Here is a 26,330-nt window from a genome sequence, read left to right on the forward strand (position 1 = left end):
CAATGCTGTATTTACCTTCTACATGGTTCCACTTCAGTTGTATTGAGATTGAAAGTTTTTTTGAAGTTGTATAAGCTCAGAACATTTTCATTAAGGTCATCTAATTCAATACAACCTTTATACTGAGGGAGTCTTAGTCTACTGGGAAGCTAAAAAATGAAACAAACAAACAAAATCTTCTACTAATTGAACAAAGAACAAGGATTAGGTTGACACAAAACCAGTAAAAGGTGCGCATTCTTAATAACCTACGTAGCATGCAGGCAAAGGGCGTGGACCTTGCATGCCCTGACTCTGCTATTTACTAACTGTATGACCCCGGACAAGAAAGTAAACCTCTGTTTCTTCATCTACAAAATGGGAATGGTAATAACATTCATTTAATATACTTAAGCTTAGAACAATGCCCCGAATGAGTACTAAGTAAGTGCTAGCTATTATCTCTATTGTGCTTTAAGAATACATAAATGCCTTTTGCCTATAATTAATTAAAATAGAGACATTAGCCCATTACACCAAGGTAAACTTAAATATTTTCATACTATGGATAATGTTTATACTTACTATAAAGTCAGATGGGTAACCTCCAACATAGAACACAACATTTTCTGGATCCAAATTAAGGAGTGTGTTGCTATTTCCACTATCCATGTCATGGAACTGAGGTGGTTTTGGTTTATTGGATGTGGCTGCTTTGGTGTAATTGAGCCTTGCAAATTGATAAATTCTGTGTAAAAAGAAATTAGATAGCAAAGTCATATAAAAAAATAAAAGAACTCAAAGGCAAGGTACTAAAGATGGGGTCAATAAGATATGTAAATGGAAGAGTTTGGTGAGTGTAGGTCAGGTTCACGGGCAGCAGTCATCAGTCAGATGCACACCTCTGAAATTTCACCCGGTCCATAACTGCCTCCTGAGTTTCACTCTCCGTCAAGATCTGGTCCACCTGCAGTTCAGCTTCACGCTCTCCCAAGTTGTAGACACACGTGAGCCGCCCATCTATGATTGCCATGCCAATGTAGTCCTTGGAGGCCTGGAGGGCAAAGGTCGCCTTAGAACACTTTCTCTCTCCACATTGTCAACTTCTCACCCCAGGAGGATACATGCCAAACACCCAATGTGTGCAACAAGCCTTGGGTAGACAAGGTAAAGAAGTTTCTCCTCATATAGATTAATATCAAGTGCTTGATCAATAATTTCTATAAACAATCTTTGCTCCTGTTTTAATACGCTTATTCATTTAATTAATTAATTCACTCATTCATTTATTCATTCCCCCATTTGCTCGATCCACAAATGCCTATAATGATGGACCAGATACAGACTCAGCCACCCATCAGATAATAGTCTGGAAAGGGAATAAGCTATTTTTGTTTCCCTAGAATCATACAATGTGTACACCTCTATTATGATACCTCTGTATTAATGTGGCCAAGTATATGTGAGGAGTCTTCAGAAAGTTCATGGAAAATATGCATTATGAAAAAACTACCCATGGATTTCAACTTTGTTTGGCACCATACACATTTTAATTCACATTTTATACACAAACCTCTGGAAGTATCCTGATATGCATCTTTATTCTCTGTTAAAATGGGAGCACCTTAAGGTATAATTAAATTTTTTAAAGATTTATTTACTTGAAAGGCAGAGTTACAGAGAAAGAAAGAGAGAGAGAGAGATAGACAAAGATCCTCCATCTGCTGGTTCACTCCCCAAATGGCTATAACTCAGGCTCTGCCATGCCAAAGCCAGGCGCTTCCTCGAGATCTCCCACATGGGTACAGGGACCTAACCACTTGGGCCATCCTCTGCTGCTTTCCCAGGCTCAAGCAGGGAGCTGGATCAGAAGTGGAGCAGCCAGGTATCCAACTGGTGCCCATATGGGATGTCAGCATTGCAGGCAGTAGCTTAACCCACTACACAAAGTAAGCCCCTAAATAAAAACTTTTCTTTAAAGATTTTATTTATTTGCATTTGAGAGGTGTAGTTACAGACAGAGGGAGAAACACAGAGAAAGTCTTCCATCTGCTGGTTCACTCCCCAGATGACAGCATTAGCCGAAACTGGGCTGATCTGAAGCCAGGAGCCAGGAGCTTCTGGGTCTTCCATGCAGGTGCAGGGAAGGTCCCAAGCATCTGGGCCATACTCCACTGGTCCCCCAGGCCACAGCAGAGAGCTGGGTCAGAATAGAAGTAGTCAGAACATGAACTGGTGTCCATATGGGATGCCAGCGCCTTCACCTGCTATGCCATAGCACCAGCCTCCTAAATAAAAATTTTGTAATGGTGGGGCCAACATTGTGGTACAGCAGGTTAAGCCGCAGACTAACACCAGCATCCATATGGGTGCTGGCTGTTCCAGTTCGATCCAGCTCCCTGCTAATGTTTCTGAAAAACTAGTATAAGATGGCTCAAGTGCTTGGGCTCTGGCCACCATGTGGGAGACCTGGATCAATCTCCAGGCTTTGGCTTTGGCCTGGCTTAGCTCTGGCTATGTGGCCATCTGGGGAGTAAACCAGCAGATGGAAGATCTCTCTCTCTCTCTCTCCTTCTCTTTTTTTCTCTCTGTAACTCTGCCTTTCAAATAAATAAATTTTAAAAAACTCTTAATGATTACAAAATATACATAATACAAAATTTACTATTTTAACCATGTTTAAGTGTACATTGGCATGAGGGTATATTCAAGAAATAGATTTTTGTTTATTATAGATTCAGGGTGTGGCATATGGCAGATGTATGGTATGAACTGATAAGTTTATAGTATAAATTGTAGAAGGAATAAAGAGAGATGCATTTTGTCACAATACAAAGCAGAAGCTGTAATTAAAGGACCAGCATCTTGAAGTGTGAAAGGTTAAGTAATAATGGTGTTAACTCTAAAAATCTTTAAATACAATGTCCACTCGTAATAATTAACAGTTTTCCTGGGGCTGGCCTTGTGGCATAGTGGCATAGTGGGTGAGGTGCTGCCTGTAGTGCACCACATGGGCGCCAGTTCATGTCCTGGCTGTTCCATTTCCATTTCAGCCCCCTGATGATGGCCTGGGAAGGGTAGTAGGGGATGGCTCAAGTGCTTGGGCTCCTGCCACCCATTCTTAGAGGAAGCTCCTGGCTCCTGGCTTAAGCCTTCGCCATTGTGGGCATCTGGGGAGTGAACCAGCAGATGGAAGATCTCTGTGTCTCTCTGTAACTCTGACTTTCAGATAAACAAATAAATCTTAAAAAAAAAAAAAAAAAAAAAAAAAAAAAAACAGAAAAACAAAACCAGGGGCAGGCACTGTGGCATGGTACGCTAAGCCTCCACCTGCAGGGCTGGCATCCCATATGGATCCTGGTTCATTTCCCGGCTGCTCCTCTTCTGATCCAGCTCTCTGCTACGGCCTGAGAAAGCAGTAGAAGATGGCCCAAGTCCTTGGGCTCCTGCACCCATGTGGAGACCCGGAAGAAGCTCCTGGCTCCTGGCTTCAGATCAGCCCAGCTCTGGCTGTTGTGGCCATTTGGGGAGTGAACTAGGGGATGGAAGCCCTTTCTCTCTGTATCTCTCTCTCTCTGTAACTCTGCATCTCAAATAAATAAATAAGTCTTATATTTTTTTAAAGAAGAAGGAATTAAAAGCTAAACCCAACCATTCAAAATGCCTGGCATGGCAGTGGGGACAGCTGCATTTGTTGGTTTGTCAGGAGAGGCTTCACCTCGCTCTATCCCCATCCCTGGGTGATCCCTGCCTCTCTGCCTGCAGGAAGGGTCTGTGGCTGGTGTAGTAAAATGGTGCCGTCTTATCTGTGGCGACATCTATGCCCGGGTGCCATCATGGGCTCTGACCCCATCGTCACCTTGTGCAGTAAGCTTGGGTCCTAAGCCCCACGGCCCAACCAGAGGTGTCAGCCCTCCCCTCACCCCGGTGGGATTCACTGCTCCTACTTCCCTGCCCCCAGCAAAGGTATCACAGGACCTGCATCCAGCTCACATGCTCACTCTCTCTTGACTACTCTCTCTCTGACTCTCTTGCCCTCTCCCCTGGCCCGTCAGCCTACCCCACCCGACAATAAAGCTTTCCCTTCACTCCGGCATTTGGTGTGTTTTGTGGCGGCCTCACAGCTGGGCATGCCGAGGAAGAGGACAGGGACACAAAGCTGAAGGAGCAGCTGCTTTGACATCTACGGAGCCCGGATGCTGACACCCTGGCACTGTGGCAAAAGGGGGCCCGGCCCCTCACCCCCGCAAGGGTGTGTGTTCTCGTGAGTGCACGTGAATGCCCACACCACATGCAGGGCCCCTGGGGAAGCTGTCTTCTCGGCCCACAGCAGACGACAATGCATAGCGATGGGAAGCTGCTCACGGCCCACACAGCAGACAGGTGCTGTGATTGCCACCTGCTGAGCCCATGGCAGTGACACACTCGTGTTCCACACCTTGAAAGCATACATCTCCCCGGACAGCTTTTTTTTAAACCTGAGAGAAATGCCCAAGTGATACTTACATCTTTATTTCCAAGGTACATCACAAACATGTCCTCGGTGCCCCCGTTTTCTCTCAAGTCAGGTCTTTGGAGAAACAGAGACAGAGATGTGTATCCTTTCAAATCCTCCAGGTCGCTGGGGAGGCGGACCTCCACGCCAGATTTCCCGTTGAATCTCATGGGGACAGTGACCTGGGAGAGGAGAGTTACGTGGTGTCAGACTTGCTGTGAAGAGAGGGACTGTGCTCGAAGAAGGGGCTGTGCCTTTGTTACCTCCCTCCTCGCTACGCAGCTGCCTTTCTCGAGTTGTGATAAGGAGAAGGCAGAAGGGATGTCTCCTAGACTTGGATTTGACACTCATGAAGCTGTTCCAGGAGCTGGGTAATAAAGCACTCACGCTTTTCCTGTGCAGTAGCAGCGGTCCCTGGGAAGCACTCTGATGTCTCTGCACTGGCTGTAGTAATAATCCCAACTCCAGCTCCACCAGGTTCTCGCTCAGGTGAGCCAACCTGAGCGAGGGTGCCTGCCTTGTAGTGCACACGGAATACAGCAGACGTATTCTTAAATGTATTTTTAAAGAAACCGAGTCCCAGCCAGATATTTCATGATACGGTCACATTTAATACAACCTTTCGGTATTTAAAAGCCAGTGCATCAGGGTTGGCGCTGTGGTGTAGTTGACTAGGCCCAGTGGCATTGGCATCCCATATGGGTGCGGGTTTGGCCCCTGCACCCATGTGGGAGATCAGAAGAAGCTCCTGGTTCCTGGTTTCAGATAGGCTCGGCTCTGGCTGTTACAGCCATCTGGGGAGTGAACCAGCAGATAGAGGACCTTTCTCTCTGTCTCTCTCTGTCTGTAACTACCTCTCAATAAATAATCTTTAAAAAAATTTTAAAAAGGAGTACATATAGGACCCTAAGAGAATGCTTTTTAACAACCTTTTTAGTTTGATTTTTTATGTTTTACATATTTGAGAAGGGGGAGAGAGAGAACGAGCGAGCGCGCTATCTCCTATCAGTTTCCTGAGTGGATCCTGGAAGAAAATCCTTCCTCCTGCCCTCATGAGCTCTAAGGAAAGAAACAGCTTCAGGTCTCCGACATATCAGATAATTGAGGAGGCAAATCTTGCGTAAAGGACAACAGGAAGACATCAACCTTTGTATCTCAAGTAACCAAGAATTAGGGCAAGAAAGACAACCGGCTCTTGGGTAAACAGACGTTTTCCTTTCTTGCTGAATGTGGTAACTCAGCAAGAACGCCCCGGCTCCTGACGCCCTGGGAAGGCGCCCACCTTATTTGCAGCGTCTCTGGCCTGCTGAATCAGCTCCCGTATTCTGTCCACATTGTCAGAGACGTTTCCCAGGGGTAACAGCTGTTGGTTGATACTTTCAATCTTGCTCAGAAGATCAGGCAGTTTTCTGGTTAATTTTTTCACTGAGGGGAAAATTAGAAAATAAAAAATAAGGGGAAGCTGCTACCTGCAGTGCCAGCATCCCATATGGGTGCTGGTTCGAGTCTCGGCTGCTCCACTTCTGATCCAGCTCTCTGCTACGGCCTGGGAAAGCAGTGGAAGATGGCCCAGGCCCCACATACTGAACAGAATGGCTCATACTCAGGTCACAGCCTTCCTAAATGCACTGTGGGTTATACTGTGCAATCTAGGTACCACATCGCTGTCTTGATCATGATAGGATAAGAACATCTTTGTTTTCTGATCCTTCATACCAATCATAATTCAGTACCTGCTGATTCAGGAAGCTGTATTCTCACTCCATGAACAAGAAAGTCAATAGCACTGCCCAAGGATTAAACAAAAGTCCTATCTAGTCCTTCCAACAGAAAGAATGTGTCACGTGGAGCTGTTTTCTAAGCTTTCAGTTTCTGAGATCAGACCCTGCTGGGAAGGCATGCAACGGAGCGGGAGCACCGCGCCCTGGCCAAAGAACGCCCAATGCCCAATACCCGAGTTATCTGCAGCCGTTAGGGCCTTGTTGAAGTCTTCACTGCGCGTACTCCCGTAGGTATCCTTAATCCGCTCCACATCTTTCTGGATGGGGTTGAGCCCGTCCAGAACCTCACTTGTGATGTCATCGGCCTTTCTGACCACGTTCTTTGCGCTGTTGATCATCTCATCGATGTCCCCTAAAGCACACACAAGTAGGGAGCTGCAGGGATCTAGGACATTCAAGAAAAGAAGCCAAGTGCTGGGGGCCGGGGACATGCTGACCTCTCTGTATCCCGTGAAGCTCTGCACGCAGAGCCGTGAGGTTGGTGTCTATCAGTTCTTTCTGAACCGTTACCATCTGCAAGGTTTGCTTTAGGTTATTGAGAGCTGGGTTGATTTCTGCAAGAAAACAAAGCACCAAGAGAAAATTACTGTGTGGATTTAGATGTTCCATTTGCATTTGGGATTCTCCAAAGGAGCCAGTGTCTGCAAAGCATCGAGCAGACTTGCATGCTAGGGATCATCCCAGAGATGCCCAATGTACATGCCCAGCCCACAGTCCTGGCACCCCCAGGTCACAGAGGCCAAAAGTTCACCAGAGCCTTTGGTAACAGGCTCCTTGGAAACGCACAGGAAGACAGAGAGGGGCTGAAGAACTTAGGGGAGGGCTACCCTTGCATCAGACTGCTCATGGAAGGATGTGTCTGCCTTGAACTCACTACCGTGTCCCAGCACACAGTGTGGTGTCTGGCCTAGGCGTAATATTGGAATATACATGCTGTACACATCAATGCATCAATGAATGAATGAACAAATGAATTATGCAGAAGGAGTGCTGCTGAGAGCGCCTCATGCAAGCAGATGTAGACACAGAGTGGGCAGTGTTTGCTTCTGCTCATTTCTAAGCTGACACATTTTACAGTTCCATGAAAGGGAAGAAGCTAGCAGACATGCCTAGCTGATAATGTTGCTATCTTTGGTCGTAGAAAATCATCACAATTGATGAGGTATGACTTTAATTACGGTTCCAGGACTGGTTTACATGACAGCCCAAGCACTGAGAAGCACTCACCCTGCATCTAAACTCAAATCTTGCATAGACAGCAGATGTCACGACAGGATACCTTTAGAAATTAATTATGCATTTGACAGGGAGAGAAAAAGGGGGGGGATGATAAGGGAGAGAGGGAAAGAGGGAAAGAGGGAGAGAGGGAGAGAGGGAGAGAGGGAGAGAGGGAGAGAGGGAGAGAGGGAGAGAGGGAGGGAGGGAGGGAGGGAGTTCCTATCTGCTGGTTCACTTCTCAAATGCCTGAAACTGCCAGGGCTGGGGCAGGGCCAATCAGGGAGCTGGGAACTCCATTCGGGTCTCCCATGTGGGTGACAGGGACCCAATTACTTGAGCCATCATCTGTTGCCTCCCAGTGGTTTGCATTGGCAGGAAGCTGGAATTGGGAGCCAGATCTGAGTACCAAACCCAAGCACGCCAATATTGGTCACAGGCATCTTCTTGGCGAAACACCAGCCCTCATACCAGGAAATCTTAATTCTTGAAATTTGCTAGGCAAATGACCCTCTGTATCAGCAGATTCCCATGTGTGGATTCAACCAGCAATATCTGAGAAAAATAATTGCATCTGTACTGAACAGGTATAGACGTTTTTCTTGTCATTGTTGCTTAAACAATATAGCAACTACTTACAGATCATTTGCACTCTATTAGGTATTGTAAGCAAACTGGAGATGATTTAAAGCGTAGCTTAGGTTGTGTGCAGATGCTGCAGCATTTGACATAAAAGACCTGAGCAGTCATGGATTCCGGTACCCTCGGGAGTCTGGAACCAAGTCCCTGTGGATACTGAGGGATGATTACACATTCTTTTTGTATTTTATGTTCCATGCTTCTAATTTTTAAAAACGAGAATGGAAGGAAAGAGAGCAGGAAGGAAAGAGAAAGGGGCGGGGGAAGGCAGGTGTTTCCAAGGCCAAAATCCAATCCCCTTGAAAGGCCAAGGAGGCCGAGGGAAGACTGAGGCTCAGCCACGGACGACCACGAGAAATGAGAAACTCAACAGACAGCATTTTCAGAACACAGGAACACAGTGAGCTTAAATCTGTTTAATTCTTTTCCTTTTAAAGACAAACGGAAGTCTTCCAGAGATAAAATTTATGCTTAAAATAATTCTTACGTTTCCCAGTATTAGCAATTTTGGTTACTTTTAATTGCTAAGACTTTAGGACTTTAAGCAGTTGTGTTTTTTGTTTGTTTGTTTGTTTTTTGACAGGCAGAGTGAACAGCGAGAGAGAAAGAGAGAGAGAGAGAGAGAGAGAGAGAGAGAGAGAGAGAGAGAAAGGTCTTCCTTTGCTGTGGGTTCACCCTCCAATGGCCACCGTGGCCGGCGCACCGCGCTGATCTGAAGCCAGGAGCCAGGTGATTCTCCTAGTCTCTCATGTGGGTGCAGGGCCCAAGCACTTGGGCCATCCTCCACTGCACTCCCAGGCCACAGCAGAGAGCTGGCCTGGAAGAGGCGCCCCGACCGGGACTGGAACCTGGTGTGCCAGCGCCGCAGGCGGAGGATTAGCCTATTGAGCCATGGCGCCAGCCAACTTTAAGCAGTTGTTAAAATGACCCCAAATAAATCATCTTGATAAGTGAGTGAAATAAAATTAAAAAAAAAAAACTAAAAATCTTGATAGTAGATTAAATTAACGCTACCTCAAGGTCAGGCCAAAAGAAGCCTGTCACTTTCAAGACATGTTCTAGTGTCCTATGTGATGGTGTGGGGCACTTTACAGTATCGGGGGATGAACGACATTGTTAAAATACATCATGGATTTCAAAGCATTGTGCACACTGACACTGAGATTTCAGAGGAGCATTTGCTGCTGAGGCTGCCCCTGTTGGTCCCACAGCTCACTGAAGGCCTCTGACTGTCCCTGTCACCCCCACTTTACCCCAATACCTTGCTGTAGCTTCTTCTTTGTTTTTTTGGCTTCGCTTAGCAGTTGATCACTGTCGGAACTCAGGGCTTTAGCTTTTCTTAGAAGATCTTCCTTTATCACCGTCTGAAAGCAAAGCATTTATCAGCCTTCAGCAAATGCTGTAGCTCAGGAAATACACAGTTAAGCTTACTCATCCTGGCCTGAAACCCTTAATCTTTAGAGGATGACGTTCAAATAGGAGGATAGGGTTGGAGGTAGAGAGGTCAAGAAAAGACAGGGCTCCAGGTAGACATCTGTGGCTTGGGTCGGTGGTGACACACTGACACGCGTGCAGCGCTGCCTGCAATGGAGGCAGGGAGCACTTGGCTACTGCTGGGCTTTCCAGCTTTGGTACAGGGTCTTCAGTCTTCCCAAAAGGCCTGGATACTCAGCTGTGATATCTGATATTCTGTCTTTCTTTTCAAAACTCAGAATAGTATTGGGTGCATATAGGATCCCAGAGGACTGCAAGAATGCTCAGATTTAAGACCTGATCATCGGGAGCAGAGCTCTCTCTTTCTGGTGAATAGTCAATGCTTAAATACAACCTTAAACATCCCTGGTCGGTTGCAGGTTGGAGTACTTATTGAGGTTCAAAATAGGTAGTTGGTTTGACTTTTACTCAATTTTACAAATAACGTTTTCAGTCAACAGCCAAGGAAATACTTACAAGACCCCTATCTGGGGCAAGTTCAAGTCTATTCTATGTAACAAATTCAGGTTTAAAAGAATGTTTGCTTATATCCCTCAGTATACAGGGAAAGAGAATAAGAAAGTGAACCATCTCCAGAGTGAATCTGGAGACGCCGCCGGGGCAGGTGCGCACCTGGAGGGCGGACTCAGACGCGCTGCTGGCCTTGTTGGCGGCATCCTCGGCCGCTTGGATGGCGTTGAGGATGTTCTCGTAGGCAGTGGCAGCGTCCACGGCACAGCGCACCAGCTCGTCCCCACTGGTGTTCCTCTTGATCCTGGGGGTGGGACGGGGGGTTAGTTCCTCCAGCTGCTCTCCCCATATCTTCCCCATTCTCTCGGCAAGCAGAGACCAGAGGCAGTGGCCTTCACGGTGCCCATGGATGCGACTGGGAATCAGCTCCCTCACTGGTGGTCTGGTTCAGTCCTGGGCACCAGGTCCTGGGTGGGGCTTCAGCTTTGCCCTCACCACCACCCTGTCCCAGAGACCCAGCCTGCCCACTGGGGGACCTGGCTTGGCTGCGGATGGCTCTGGGGAACACGCACCACTGGACCGCCCTGGCCGTACACTCACTCTTCCAACTGCTTCGCCAGCTCCTGTAAAGACTGCGCATGCTTCTCTGCCTCCTCCACCAGGGATGCTTTGCTGGTGGATCTGGAAAGTTCTCTCACTCTGTCACTTAGTTCTTGTCTTGCTTCATTTAAAGTGGCAGCAACTTTCTCATATTCCTATTGTTTTTTACAAGCACACAAAACAGCATGAATTCAAAGACTGTATATGCCGTTTTCTGAAACTCTCTCATAAACAGTGTTTCAAGAAGGTAACCATGAGAAATTCTATTTTCAAGCCCATTTACCATACCAATTAACCCTTGGTTACTTCAGATAGTGGCACTGATAATATCCCTCCAGGTTTTACCGGAGTCTTGAACATTTTCCCTATAGTATCAGTATATAAGTACCGTGTCACCATCAATGTCAAGGTCTACTAAACCAAGGGACCTTTCTATCATATAAAAAGAGCTATCATAAAAGATACTTTCAAAATACTCCCTGGGTTGCTAATACATTTTGTCAATCTTTTATCAAGCTCAAAATGTCATCTATTAATACAAGCATGCTTGATATTCTAAAAAAATAGCACTGCAATATTTTGTGATGACAAAAACAATTTGCTCATTGCCAACAAAATAGGTAATGCCATTGTTCACATTCTGGTATATTCTTTTTCATCTAAAAGATGTATAGTCAAGGAGAAAAACAAGGTCATTGCATCTCAGAATTTCCTGGCAATATCCGTGAAATATTTTTAGAAGTTCTGGAGAGCAAGCAGTGTTCACTACCTTCTGGCTTTCCTCCATCTGCTGCAGCATGATGTTGGTCTGCAGCAAAGAAGAGTCTGCAGTGGTCAGAAACTTGGTGAAGTCACTCTGCAGGGAGCTGATTTCTTTCACGCGTCTCTGCAGAGAAGAGAGAGGAGATCTGCTTGAGCTGCAGCATACGTTAGCAAAAAGACACGGCTGCATCTGTCAGACAACAGCAGAGGTCTAACTTCTGAGGCAGAACGTCTTCTTGAACCCGAAGATGGTGTAGACAACTACTGAGTGAAGGGCACGCAGGCCTCTGCAGGGTCACACCGTGTGCCCGCCCGGCAGTCCCGGCCCCGCTGCACCGGGTGCGAGGCAAGTCAGCCACTGTGGTGGACATATTCCTGGGCTCTGGTTGGTGGAACAGGTGATGCATCTGAACTCCAATCAGGACCCACCCTCGGCACACGCTACACGCCAGCCGCAGTGAGGACAGAGCAGGCACTTGAATGTGAGAACACAGGCCCCAAGAAGGCCAGGCAAGAGGGCTGCCACACACAGCCGCGTCCTGCTCCCTCCCTCCGCTGGCACAGTCAGGGACTTCACACTGCCTCAGGGGGCTTCCTTCGGGCACCTTGCTGAGGTCCTTTATTTTCATTGACTGACTTGCTCCCTTGTTTTGGATTGGGCCTATGTTACTCAACTCTGATCACGCTATCATTGTACAATCTCTCACGTTTTTGTTGATTTAGCATATGATGTTCACTATCAAAAGCATAAACTCTAAAATTTGAGTTTGAAATTCTGTCATTGTGACTTCAGTAGTGGCCTGGACTTCCAGTTCTTACCTATAAAGCAGGTAATGGCTTAAGATCCCTCTGCTGGTGGGTGTGGTAATGGCATTTACAGATCTGATACAAAGTCATTAATGGAAAATATATCATGTATGCTTGCAATTTATTAATAATTATATAATTTATTATTTATTTATTACATATTTATAATTTATTATATATAATAAATGTATTATTTATTTCACATCTACGTGGAACACTATTTCTCCAATACTCTTCCTGCTAGAGGTGAGGCCAAAGCTGCTTTCACAGCATGGTCTAGGGTCTAAGTTCACAACCATTTCTGGTAGCTGAGGCATAGGGATGACTTAGGTTTTGCATCTAATGCCTCATCCCTGTTTGATCAGGATCTGATGTGGTACAACCAGACACGTGGGAAGGGACCTGGCTGTGCTACTTTAATAACAATAGAGATCCCTGCTCCCTTCATCCTTATTGCTAATGCAGGTGTGGGACTTCAGCTGTCAACTCACCTTGATGGCTCCCAATGTCTCCTCATTGTCTTGGTTGAGGCCAGTGGCCTGCTTTGCTTGGGCAGCTGCCTCCTGCAGCATAGCCCGTAGGTCACCGAGTTTGGCTTCGTATTCGTTTAATGAATCCCACATACTCTTAGCCAGTCCATTGCCATTCTCCTGGTGGGTTGCCAGCCAGTTTCTTATCTGGTTCAGCACTGGAATATACCACATTATGTTTTTCTCTTGAGAGATGAATATAATGAAGCTAAATTATAAAGACTACAGAAGGAGCATTGAGTTTCTGCTCATTTCATGATTTTCCTTGAACTTTTGAGTGAATTGGAAACCAAACTGACACTTATGCAGACCTACTATGTGCACTGCATGCATTGCCTCATATAGCTTCCACAGCCACTCAGACGGCAATCATCACACTCATGTTTCAGAAATGGAGGTCTCTAGAAAGCAGGGGATCAACTCAATTTCCATGACCAGTCACACTTGGAACTTGAACTTCAGAGTATGCTCCTTCCACCAGAATACTACCTCCTACAGTGAAAGGCTGAGATTGATATATTTGAACAATACAAATGTGATTAGAAAACTATGATATATATATATATGTCATATATATCATATAAATATGTATATATATATATTAACTACTGAAGCATCAGTTTACCCAAAGATAAAAATTTGCAGTGAGCTAATCTGAGGGTACTTCAAGAAGTTAATGGAAAAGGGAGTCAAAATATAAGCTTATCTTGGTGCAAAAAATGCTGAAATCCATGCATGGTTTTTACATAATAAATGTTTGAAGACTCCTTATATTTCTAAGTTTTGAACTAATGAGACATTTTCTCTTATCAAAACCTTTAGATATATTCACTTAACTTATAGGATATCCACCTTTTTGTAATAGTAATGCTAATATTGATTTGTGATTCAAAAATCTGTTTTTAAGATGACAAAACAATACGATGAGAAAACTGGAATGAGATGAATGAATGAATGTCAGAGAATCAAAATGAAGTTAGAAAGGAAAAAGTTATCACTATAAAACTCATGGGAGAAGAACTTTTTTAACTGCATGATGAGTAAGGTATTTTCTACAGCCTCTTGGTCACTTAGAGAAAATACTCTTGGTCTCCAGGGGGTGCTACCTGTTATCATCATGTGACACTGTAACAGTAATATTTGCTGAAGTGAGGAGACCTTCCACCTGCAACTGGGAACTCTGTCTTATACTTTGCACATCATATTTCAAACCAATTAGAGTGGACTAGGTGTAAGGATTTGAAGTCTCCAAGGGTGGGTATCTGGTATAGCAGTCAAAGCAGCAGCTGGGATGCCAGCATCCCATATCAGAGTGCCTGGATTCAAGTCCTGATTCTGCTCTCATTCCAGCTTCCTGTTAATGCACACCCTGGGAGGCTACCGCTGACGGCTCAATTACATAGGTCCCTGCAACCCTCGCTGTTGACCTAGACTGTTTCTAGCCCCCAGCTTCAACCTGCACCAAATGGAAGCAAACCAGAGGATAAGAGGTTTTTGTCTGTCTCTGCCTTACAATAACTAAAATAAATTAAAAAATTTTAATATATAGATTTATATAAATTGGGGCATCCTTACAGAGCTGAGCCTCTCTCTTTTCAGCTTCTGCTTCTCTCAGGTGCTTTCCAAAATTCCGGTTCCGCAGCTCCCTCATCATGCGCTCAGCCTCAGCCAGCTCCCTAGAAAAATCTCCCGCAGGCAAGTAGTTTCCTTCTCCGTTTGCCCCCGAGATCTGCTTCAGGAGAACTGGAAAACAATGTGCAGTTGATTAAACTGGGAATTTGGGGCTCCAGCAGACTATTAGAAAAAAAAAGGCAGGAACTTTATGGAGGTTTCATATTAGTTTTTGGTAGCGCTACAGGATCTTTGTCGTAATACTGAACTCAAAGGGAAATTCTCCCAGCACACAACAAGGGCTAGGTAAGAACAAGAGAACCATTTCACTGGATTGAGCGACTCTCCTTACTGTGCACGTTCCGGATGACGCTTTTAATCTTCGTGTCCAGCTCTTTTGCTCTTTGGGTTGTCTGGTCAAGATTGTTATAGAACGTTTGTGCTTTTCTGGAATTTATTTGAGCCTAGAGGAATAATAGATTAATAAGCAGTATCTTAAGTGGATGGAGAAAAGAAAACATATTTTAAAAGTAAGAGAAAAAAAAAGTCAAGGTGATTAACACCTTACCTTTTCTTGCAGAGTTTCAAATTCACCATTCAAATTACTCAGTTCCTTCTCCAGGCCGTCTATTTTTGATCCATGACTTGAAATGGCAGAGCGGTAGTTGAGCAACCGATTCTGAAAGTAAAACCCTACGTGAACCTCACTTTGGCCTAGACACTTTGGCTAAATCCCACCAAATCTGGTAGAGGTGGAAACAAAACGAAAACATTTGTTGAGTAAGACTGATGTCTGGTCCACAGGGGAAATGGATTCTGTGAAGTAGAACATGGAGAATCCACTCTCTAATGTAAATTGAGATGATGTAAATTGGATGGCTTTTACATTGCTGCTTTATATTTGTAAAATGTAAAATCTGGGAGATCAAAGATACTTTACTTGAATGAGTGACCCATTATAGACAGGAGGGGGATGCTACTTACCTGATTATTCATTTCCAGGTTCTATAACAAATGAAGTTTTTAAAAAGCTAGGGTTAAGCTGGCAATACTAAAAACCTGTGGTTAACCTGAAATGCTACTTTATGTACCTGATAGTTACCTCTGGCTACTTTCTTGAAAGTACATTAGGTTCAAATAATCCAATCTAACAGAGCTGGAGAGGAAGTCACAGCTCACGGGGTGGAGAACACCTGATGTCATGAAGAGAGGATGAAAGCCCAAAGGAGCTGAGTGACTTCGCCATGGCTGTGCAGCTGGCGACGGCTGCGGGTCCCTGTCCTTGTCATAAGACTAAATTGCCTCATTGCTTTGAGAGGGTGATATTGCTGCATATAATATCTGCAGCAGTGATTATTTTCAAGACTTTAGGAAAAAAGTGTTAATATCTTGAAAAAGTTGACAAGATAAAAACGATACTACTATGCTCTCCATTTCTATGTCAGAGCCACAAGCCTGGGTGCCAAGCCTAGGTCTCGGAGCCCCCTAACCCTTGTCCCCTTCTGCAGTCACTTGGGGATTGTTACGGTAAGCTGTAGGGTGGGTTTTGGTGCTAAGTGAATTAGCATGTTCTAAAATGCCACGTACCTGAGCAATCAAAAATGTCTGTTCCTGTCTCACACTCGCTCCTACAGAGTTATCAGTGTTTGTGTGATGTAGCAAGAAGATAATTTTATTTGAATTCTACTAGTTATAATAGACACTGAGGCACATCACCCTGTGGAAGTGTTAGTAGAACACTTATGAGGAGTCTTGGGTGAAGCACAGGCTTGATTCTGAATTCTTCCAGAACCACTATGTACTACCTGCACCTTCTCCATGTGTGCTAAACAGAAACAACGCTCTTCCTCACGGGGAGGTGGCGAGGCGCACAGAAAGCAGCTTAGAGCGGAGCCCCACACAGAGCACACGTGCGGAAAGTGCAGGCTGCAGCAAGGAATCAGCGCAACGCAGTCATTCGTCCTCAAGACGTAAAGGCGTGCTTTTCTCTCACCTCTTTATCAAGTCCATAACCCATGGACTAAAATTACCCTGAAGGGATTAAAAAGAGCCATTTTTCTAGAATGGCCTTTCTGTTCTACACTCACATACAGCCACTAGACTCAGCCTTCCTCCCAAACACACTTCACTAAACTTTCCCAAGGCCTCTTCCACTGTGTCTGCTCTAGGCTTTATCTCATCCATCGAAGTCTCTAACATCCATGAGTATACTTATCCCTTCCATCATTTTCAACGGGGTCTCTTATAACTGTTTGATTTCTCATCTTGTTTGATTTCTGGTGGATTCCTAACCCCTCAATTGTCCTACTTTCCCTTCTTTCTAATGGATACTATTTTCCAAAGGAATGTTCTGATTGTCCTCCTCTTCCTTTTATCTGAAGTGAACCCATGTCTTGGTGGCTGCTTTGGTTGGGTGTCTTTTTCCACCATTGTTTATCTGTTGAATAAATGTTTGCAGGCTCATACAGTGAGTGGAGGTTTCCCCTCTCTCTATCTCCTTGGGCATATCTGGTGATCCTATGAGTAACACTTAGAAGTGTTAGCTCTCTGTATTCATGAGTATGAGCAGTTTCTACCAGTAAAATTGTCTTCATTTGGACAAGAGAAAGAAGGAAAACAGCCCCTCCTGGAGCCATCAGTGGAATCAGCCTCTCACTTCTCCTACCCATTCCTGCAGCCTCCTGGAGCCATCAGTGGAATCAGCCTCTCCCTTCTCCTGCCCATTCCTGCAGCCTCCTCCCACCACCAGGGCTCCACTCTGGGCCCCCAGGTCATTTACCCTCAGCTCCTTGACTTGGGTCTCCAGGCGCCTCATCTGCTCCAGAGCACCTGCGCTGGCACGCAGACCCTGCAGCTGCGACTTGACCATCTGGAGCTCCTCACCCATCGTGGCCAGGTCATTCAGGAGGGTCATCACGCAGCTGTCACAATCTGCAGGGGCCACAGTCAAAGGCAAAAGTGCTGCAGGCTACAACTGCAGGCAGGCAAGGAGGGCACAAGGGCCGTGTAGCCCAGTTCACATGCACACAGATGGCTGCAGGCTGAAACCACAAGCCTGGCCTTCTCAGGGGGTACAGACTGTAAGAAAAGCAGAGCCCTACACACGGGAAGCCTTTGGAAATACAAGGAGGGCTCTGTGCAACTTATGGCTTATTTTGTATTTGGGAAAATAATAATAAATCACTTTTGTTTGTGGAGTGCTTGCTACTTGACCAGGCATTGTGGTGGGCATTCACAAGCATTTTCCTTGTAGTCCTATAAGCTAGATTTAGTTATTACAGGTTGAGTATCCCTTATCCAAAATGCTTGGGATCAAGTGTTCTGGATTTTGGAATAGTTGCATATATATAATATTTGGGGGATAGGGACAAAATCTAAACATGTAATTTATTTCTGTGCACTTTATATACATTTAAATAACTTTGTGCACGAAACAAAATTTTATAATGTGGAATTTTTCACTGTGGCATTTTGTCAGTGCTCCCAAAGTCGCAGATTCTGGAGAACTGGGGTTTTGCATTTTTGCATTTTTGGATTAAGGGCACTCAGGCTGTGGTCTGTTTTACAGATGATGAAGAAATGGCTTGGAGAAGTAATGGCTGTTTGCTGGAAGTCAGCCGGTGGCTAACAGAGGCTGGATTTGACCTCAAGCTGTGCTCTTCCCGCCTCCTTCCACCGTCGCCTTCCCAGATTGGACACCACATGTCTAGCGTGGGTCTCACAGATCTTAAACTAAGCCCCCCAAAGTGGACAGGGGTAAGGGCTTCCTCTTCTCACCATCACATTCTTCTGTTGGGCTGCTGTCTTTAAGTTCTTGGTTCTGGTTGATGCAATCTGAAATCAGAAAATAACCAAAGAAGATACTCACTCTTCTTCTGTTTCTTAGCCTGGTTTTCAGGGAAGTTTATCTTGGAAGATTTTTTTCATCCAATCATCCAAGAGCGCTGCTGGCTCGCTCTTCTCCCTCCCTCTCCTGCGCCACTGCTCAGGGAACTCCTATCTCCCAGCAGGCTTTGCTGCTGGGATTTCTTCTGTGGCCTCCGTGCTCGTACATTCCCTTTCTTCCACACCAAGGTCCCTCACTGTAGAGGGCCATGCTTTTATAATCAAGGAAATCTCCTAACCATTAGTGTCAGGCTTTATTCATCGCATAGCCTCCTCCATGTTCACGCTTCTTCCAATATCATCCAAGTACACTGAACAAACCTTCATTGAGTACCTTTGTGTATACACTGTGGGATGGGGCCTTGTGCTAAGTGCAAGAAGTACAAAGGAACGAGACAAAACCCCTAGTGCCCTGCGGCTGAACAGTCCCACAATTCAACAGATGCTGTGTAGAGACAGGCACACACACATCAGCTGGGTGTTGAGGTTCTCAGCTATAGTCAGGAGGGCCTTGTGGTCATCCTTGGATACTTTCTCCTTCTACCACTTCTATTCTTTCTCCTACCACATGTTTTCATACTAATATGCCCTCTCTCTTCCCTCTACAAAATTATCTAGCTTTGCCACAGCAAAACTTTAAGTGTGAAATTCTCATAAACATGAATCTTTTGCATTTTGAATGTGTCATGGAGGCACTGGCTATCCTCTCTAACTTTGTGTCATCTGAAAACTGGGCAAGCATGCCTTCTGTCACTCCATCCAAGTCACAACTGTTGAACAACATGGAGCTGAGGATGCAGTCCGGACAACAATAAATGCCCATTCTAGCCGGGCCTTTATCCATTTACCCTGCATTCCTTCAGAAATGATCACTCAGATTGAACCCACACGTGTGGGTTTAGTTCTTCATCTTGTCCACTAACTACGAGAGATTTATCTAAGGGTAACACATTGCATTTTCCTGAAAAATCATATTAATATTCTCCAAGAGGGAAAAGGTTAGCTCTCCTTTTTGCTTTGAGTTGCCCCTGATGAGCACATAGCAACCTCCACTAATTTTATTCCTTTGGTATGTAAAAAGCATGTCCATACCCCCAACATCTGTATTGCCACAAGAGTATTTTGACTTATTTAGATGCACTCATGAAGATAGATGAGGTGACAATACCCTGCTATGTCAAAGGAAAATCTCAGCAAAAATCACCAAAAGTAGGGTCTGACATTATTTTAGCTTTAATTAGTTGGGTTTAAGAAACAATTTACTTTAAAACGTCCTCCCAACTGCAGTAAGTTATTCTCACAACTGTAAGTGCCAGCTAAGCACTCCCAGAGTTTTCAAAACAAGGGGCAATTTGTCAGCTGGGATTGTGTAGGAAGCTTCTTGAAGACATGGGCTTGGCTTCTTAGCCTGTTGTTTTATACCAGTCTCATAAATGCAGGTTAGCAAAGGTGTGTGTGGATCTTACCTCCCGTCAGGGGGTCACAACTGCCCAAGTGGCCATTGCTGTTACAATTGCATGGTTGGCAGCTACCTCCAAATTTCTGGGGATTCCCAAAATATCCTGGTGCGCACCTATACAAACAGAAAGGAGGAGAAAGATACAAAGAAATCCTTATTTATCCTACCCAATTCCCTGAACTTTTAGCTTCCTGTTTGGGCCATGGTGACTCTATGGGAGGAAGACTGCACTGCCTTGCAAGAAAGTGTCTCCCTGGCAATTTAACATTAAAATGGTGTTTAACACAAGAGTGAGCCTGGTGAGGGCAGGAGGCAGGCGGGGGTTGCTCCTCTCCTTCCCTCAAACACCATGATGGCTAAATAGCAGATGAACAAAACGCACATGGGGGCCAATGGTTTGACCCATATGGAAATCAAGAGTGGTTGAAGTTCATGTGAGACTTACATTCCTGAAGATCTAACACACATGTTGTTTAATTCAAAGCTAACTTCCTTATAGAAACAAATGTAAAGGTTCATATAGTTTCATATTTTGCACGAAGATTTTCTTTTTATCCTTCCTATTGTATTATTTCAAGCCTGCATAGTTCCTCTTTGCACCAGTTGCTGCAAGTGCATATATAATGAGCCTGAGTGACTGGGAGTGCTGCTGCCATTGTCTTTCAGTACTAAAGGTACTCTAGATAATTCAGTGGCAAGCACTCAATTCCTGACTTCCAGGTCTGAACATCGTATTTCCTGGATTCTTAGATTTTGTTTTTTAAGAACTATAACACATGCATGTTAATGTTTCTGGAGTTGGGGTATCAGTGTCCATGAGCAAATTTCTATTCCCTGCCCAGTCATTCCCAAATTGTCCTTAACTTGATGTTTGATGTATTATCATCAACAGAACTGATAGAATCAAGGGAATATAGGATTTAACCTTTTCCTCTAATTTAAAACTTTGCATCAAAAAACTGTTAGGCAATTTTAATGCACTTTAGTGATGAATACAATGGCGATGTAATGGAAAGGACATGGGCTTTGGATCAGGAAGGTCTGGCTGGACCCCTGTCTCTACACTTAGTGGTGTGATATTGGGCTATTTTCACATCCCTTGAACTTCAGTTTCTTCATCAACTTCCCCCATGAAAATATGAGTTCCAAAAAGACATTTCTTTGGTTGTTTTTCTCACTGATATATGCCTAGGTGCCAGATAATCATTTGCTGAATGAATGAAAGAATGCATAATAGCTACAGAGGTCTAAGGCTACAAAAGATAATGCAGTAAAAACCTAGCACGATGTCTGCACACAACTGACATTCAATAAAGGGTAGCTATCAATATAAGACATGATCAAATATTCATCTTATAATAGGTTCACTGGAAATTATTACATTTCAGAAAGTAGAACGGAAACAGAAAACCCTGTGCTCCCTAATTAGTAAAAAGGTTACTGGGTGGGGGACAGTGCTGTGGCATAGTAGGTTAAGCCTCTGTCTGTGGTGCCAGTATGCCCTATGGGGGATGTTACACTAAGTTTGGCCTAAGAATGCCTCTGTACTTGAGTCCTTACATAATGAACTGCGACCTTAGTCCATAGACTAACTGAAAGCTGTTTCACATAGGAGCATGCTTTTGTAACAAATAGCTGAGTCTCAGCCAATCAGCAGCCAGATTTCAATCACAGGTGGCCAAGATCAGACCATGTTCAAATGGCTCAGACACTCAGCGGTAACCAGTTGAGCTGTTTTCGTACCTCCCTTCCATCTTCTGCCCATCAGTGCTGTCTCCCCATGTTCTGCAGTGGAGCGCTCTCCAGGTTCTGGGTGCTGCTGGGTTTGTTAATTATTATTTGCTCAATTACAGGCTGCTAAATCTAATTTGTCTCAAGTTTTTATTTGAACATTGGGCACTGTCATGATATTATTGAAACAGAAAGAGACTACTAACATAACATTGGGTGAGATAATTAAGCAAAGTAAAATAGGAGTCTCCTGTTGCCCCTTTTTTTTTTAAAGCCCATGCACATAGAATTGATCTGAAAGAATACCCAGCAGGGCTGGTGCTGTGGCATAGCAGGTAAAGCCACCACCTGCAGTGCCAGCATTCCATATAGGCGCTGGTTCGAGACCCGGCTGCTCCACTTCCAATCCAGCTCTCTGTTGTGGCCTGGGAAAGCAGTAGAAGATGGCCCAAGTCCTTGGGCCCTGGCACCCATGTGGGAGACCTGGAGGAAGCTCCTGGCTCCTGGCTTCGGATCAGCACAGCTCTGACCATTGCAGCCAATTGGGGAGTGAAGCAGCAGATGGAAGACCTCTCTCTCTCTCTCTCTCTCTCTCTCTCTCTGCCTCTCTTTCTCTCTTTGTGTAACTGTGACTTTCAAGTAAAATAAATAAATCTTAAAAAAAAAAGAATACCCAGAAAGCTTTCAACAATGGTTTTCTGTGGGTAAAGTGACTTGAATGGGACCGAATGTGAACACATACAAGTGTAAAGGGGCCCTGGAGGGGTGTGGAGGGAACCTGTTTCTCTGCTCAGCATTATTATGTCATTTTTATGATTAACATGGGTTAATTCTATTCTAAAATTGTTGTAAATTTTAAGATATCTTGAAAATATTGTAAGAATATAATTCATTTCTTGTTACTTTCACAAATACATTTTTCCCCACTAGACTCTAAGTACTTTTGTTTCATGATACTCAGCAGTGCCCTATGCAAAGCAGCTGAACAAGAAAACATGACCATGAAGACTAAAGCTTGGCTTCATGGCCCTCAATAATTATTTTTACATTTTTCCACTCTACTGTCTATCCTTTCGTTTCACAAATATTACTGAACAATACCATACCATCACCAGCGGTGGCTGCTTTGCCTTGGTTTCTTTTCGCTGGTGGAGTAATGAATTATTGTTCAGAGATGAAAGTGGGGACAAACCAAAGGTTCATTGAAATATGCTCAGAAGCAGGAATGGGACATTAGAGAGAGCGCATGGCAGCCTGTCTTCCTGGCTTGGGCTTGAGGGACAGTAACTGGTGAAGTGGCTGCGATGCTCACGACTGGCACTTTTGATTGACATCTGGGAACTGCACACCTTGACCTCACTTTATATGTGGCTTCCCAGCATGTACTGGGAATGCCCCCAGTGCGGGGGTGGAGGTGGGGCGCAAAACCACAATGCTAATTATGTTATAATGATCTAATGATCATATAATGAAGTAAGGTTGCTCAGGTGTCAAACTGTTTCCTACTGAGCATGTGCCCTAACTAGAAGTTTCTGGTCTGGCTGAGTTCCTGTTTTATCAGAACGCTTTAGCCACAAGCTAACCTGCCAAGTGGGTGGTCTTGGGTAGCTCCCAGCAGACAGCAGGGCCCCTGGCCCCCTCCCTAGTCACTCCTGCTTAACCATCTACCTGACAACACAAGGCACCAGGATTCGGAAACAAACAGAATGCATACTGTTCTGGAAAGAATTCCAAATATAGTTGTGGGGCATGCAGGGAAATCTGGGGTGGTGGGTGTTTGTGTGCAGAAGTATATGGAGCTGCATGTGCGTACAGGTAACTAGGCATGCGTACACAGGGGAGGTGGGGTACGCAGAAATGAGTCTCCACGGGGAGGGAGAACAACCATGGAGGAGGGGGATGAATCAGGTTGGGGGGAGGGGATGTAGAAATGGGGGGAAGGCAGCAGGGATGATGTGTAAGGAGGCTGGGTACACACGAATGGGTGCTGGGCGGTGCACAGGGCCATGTGTGGTATGTCCCTATGTCGGGCCTCATTCTCAGCTTTCTGACACACACAAGCAAGAAAGAGCAGGACGTTAATGATTCGCTAAGTGAGCTGTCTTGTATTTGTCCCAGGACACCTTCCTCCAGCCTTCAGGATTACTAGCCCCACCCCTAGCTCAGAGCCAGCACCTAGCAGGGCCCCACCCACTGCCCAGGTGCCCGATGCCCTGCCCTGCCCTTCCCCCACCTGTGGGGGAAAGGGGAAGTCGGACCCACCTCTCACACTGAGTTCCCATGTACCCGGGTTTGCAGGAGCACCTCACGTTCCCCCCATTCACGACACAGCCGGTGGCAAAGCTGCAAGAAGACAACAAGAGGTCTCAGTGAAAACAGACATCTGTGAGCCTCTGCTCACGGCTGTCCATCCCAGGGGCTGGCGGGGTGCGAAGGGAAAATTGAAAGCTAGGAGTTCGCTCCTTTTTGTGTGAGGAAAATGTTGCCCATCGAGACTTGTAGAGATAATGATGAATTATTTCAGCTGACACTGGGCAAATCGTGGCGCATAGGACTCAAGGCGTTCATTTCATTTCTGGCTTGGAGAAATGCATTCCTTCCCTTAAGACAGAGCAAAGTAACTCACCGCGGAAGAGATGATTACAACAGCACTTTTCCAGGAGCAGCAAGCAAGGAATAAAACAAGTCGAGGCAGAAAGAAGAACAGAGAGTTCTGGTTCTTCTAAAAATTCGTCTCCTTGTTTATGAGTGGTTTTATATCGTGCACGTAAATTGCCTTCTGGGAAGAAAAGTTGCTGGTGTGGGGGGGGGGGGGTGCCTGGGCTCGTGGTGCCCAGAATGGAGTACAGGGCCGGCCCGCCTGCCTTGGTATTTCTGTGGGTACAGTCAGTGGTGATTTGTATATTTTTCTAGGCCACGTTGTAGAATTTTGATCCCTTTTCTTTTAGCTCTAAACCAGGGGGTGAGGAATTTTTTTTTTTTTTTTTTTTTGGCCAGGGGCCATTTAGATATTTCTAACATCATTTGCTGGCCCTACAAAATGACTAACTTAAAAATGAACCTGCTATGGAGTTATGGAATTTCGAGTCCCGCCAGCGGTTGCCTTGGCAGGGCCAGACCAAATGATCTCACAGGTCTCATGCAGCCAGTGGGCTGGGCGCTTCCCACCCCTGCTCCAAACTCACATGGAGCTGAGAAGCAGGTGTTTTTTTTTTTGTTTTTTTTTTTTGTTTTTTGTTTTTTTTTTTTAAACAAAAAGACCATGGAAAACCCTTGTTGCTTTGTGAAGTGTCTGAGTCTGTCCATTGACCCTGCCACTGTCACACACCTGAGGGTGGACGCTGGGAAGGGGCTTCCTACTGGAAGTCCCATGAGACGGATGCAGATGTCACCTCTTGGGGACAGCTAGCAACCAGCAGCCGTGCAAGGCTTCAGTATAGCTGGAAGGAGTCTCGGGTGAGCCTAGGGTTTTATTGCTCAACCTGAGCAACCGCGTGCCCCTTTACCTTCACGGAAGCCAACAACACGCTCTACAACCAAAAATGGGAAGCTTTTGGCAAGCACCCCGTGGAAATTGTACTGCCTTCTGCTCTTGCCAGCGCTGTTCCAACAAGTCTGGGCAAGCATCAGGTGATAGATCCCTCCACAAATGCAGCTGCAGGACTGGACAGGCTGTGGTGGATCAAACACCGGAGAGCAAAGCTGGTGAGCATCCCAGAAATGCAACTACAGGTAGCTCTGCTGGGCACTGACTTCTGGCGACCAGAGCCTCGGCAAGCCTGATGCCGGGCAGCTAACAGGGCTGCCTCCGGGGCTCACCCTTGTCTCCGAGCTTGTCCACTATGGGGGCTTGATTCTCACACTGACCCTTGCTTCCCTTGGTTGTCTTCCTTGTGGTTCTGTGCTTGGATCCCACAGCAAATGTATTGTGATGAGCAAGAATAGGACAAGGTCCCAAGTCCAAGGAGAACATGGACTGCCGTGAGAATACACTGGTGACTTCCTACCTACCTAGTCTTATCGGCTACACTGGAGCCTGAAGGACAGCTCCGATCATGTCACTCAGGACTTGGGCACTGTCCCCAAGGCTCCACTATACAGATGACCCAATCCAGATGCCATGCTATGCTTTGTAAGTCTCAGGACCTGAGCCTGGGCTGTCCGCTGCTCTCCTCTCCCACTCCAGCCCCTCACCTTCTCATCTCTGAACACCTCTTCCTGGGGCTTTTCCCTTCTGCACCAGCCTTATGTGAGAGCCCTTGGCTAAGACCGAAGGTTGGCTCACTCCATCCCCTCATTCGGGCCCCTGCTTAACATCTTCTGAAGGCCTGCTGTGATGCACACTCAGAAAATCACTGTGTGACCATGAGCGACCAGCAAAAAGAAGAGGAAAAGGAAAAGGCCAGAGGAGCACAACTTGAGAGACTACTTCTATTTGTTGTGGTTTTTAAAGCGTAAGGGCCTTATGGAGCTATATCACTCACTGTACAATTCACCCATGTACGGTGTACAACTCTATGGCCTAGCACTGTCACAGAATTGTACAACCATCACCACGGTCCATTTTAGACCACATGTACCACCCCAAGAAGCAGGCTTGTAACGTCAGCAGGCACTTGCCATCTCCACCACTGTCCCTCTCCCCTCGCCCAGACCCCGGCAACCGCCAAGCTACTTCCGGTCCCTACAGTTCTTTCTCAAGCATGGACAGTACCTGTTGGTGTGAGGACACGGGCAGGCACTACAGTGTCCGAGGACGGCGTTCCCATAGTAACCCTCCTTGCAGCGCTCACAGTGGTCCCCCGCGGTGTTATGCTGACAGTTCTTGGGACAGACAAGCGGAAGAGTTACTTGCAACCTGGGACATCAAGGGCTTTGGAGGTCACTGTGCT

The 26,330-nt window shown here is 45.6% G+C and overlaps 1 protein-coding gene across 3 annotated transcripts in view; it reads right to left on the minus strand.

The window, feature by feature from the left end:
* Window positions 1–26,330, minus strand: part of LAMA3 (laminin subunit alpha 3) — a 257,005-nt gene that overhangs the window by 38,785 nt on the left and 191,890 nt on the right. For all 3 annotated transcript variants that reach the window (XM_008261146.4, XM_051851337.2, XM_008261147.4), the window contains 20 exons: window positions 26,153–26,262; window positions 23,701–23,781; window positions 19,715–19,821; window positions 18,141–18,197; window positions 17,143–17,294; window positions 14,932–15,042; window positions 14,716–14,827; window positions 14,328–14,495; window positions 12,714–12,910; window positions 11,423–11,539; window positions 10,654–10,808; window positions 10,216–10,357; window positions 9,371–9,473; window positions 6,693–6,809; window positions 6,428–6,607; window positions 5,757–5,899; window positions 4,486–4,656; window positions 882–1,033; window positions 565–727; window positions 16–149 (listed from right to left, as the gene is read on the minus strand). In XM_008261146.4, coding sequence (XP_008259368.2) covers window positions 16–149; window positions 565–727; window positions 882–1,033; window positions 4,486–4,656; window positions 5,757–5,899; window positions 6,428–6,607; window positions 6,693–6,809; window positions 9,371–9,473; window positions 10,216–10,357; window positions 10,654–10,808; window positions 11,423–11,539; window positions 12,714–12,910; window positions 14,328–14,495; window positions 14,716–14,827; window positions 14,932–15,042; window positions 17,143–17,294; window positions 18,141–18,197; window positions 19,715–19,821; window positions 23,701–23,781; window positions 26,153–26,262 — 2,672 coding nt within the window. The remainder of the gene's footprint in view (window positions 1–15; window positions 150–564; window positions 728–881; window positions 1,034–4,485; window positions 4,657–5,756; window positions 5,900–6,427; window positions 6,608–6,692; window positions 6,810–9,370; window positions 9,474–10,215; window positions 10,358–10,653; window positions 10,809–11,422; window positions 11,540–12,713; window positions 12,911–14,327; window positions 14,496–14,715; window positions 14,828–14,931; window positions 15,043–17,142; window positions 17,295–18,140; window positions 18,198–19,714; window positions 19,822–23,700; window positions 23,782–26,152; window positions 26,263–26,330) is intronic.

This window comes from Oryctolagus cuniculus, chromosome 10 (assembly GCF_964237555.1).
Source record: "Oryctolagus cuniculus chromosome 10, mOryCun1.1, whole genome shotgun sequence".
Classification (NCBI taxonomy): domain Eukaryota; kingdom Metazoa; phylum Chordata; class Mammalia; order Lagomorpha; family Leporidae; genus Oryctolagus; species Oryctolagus cuniculus.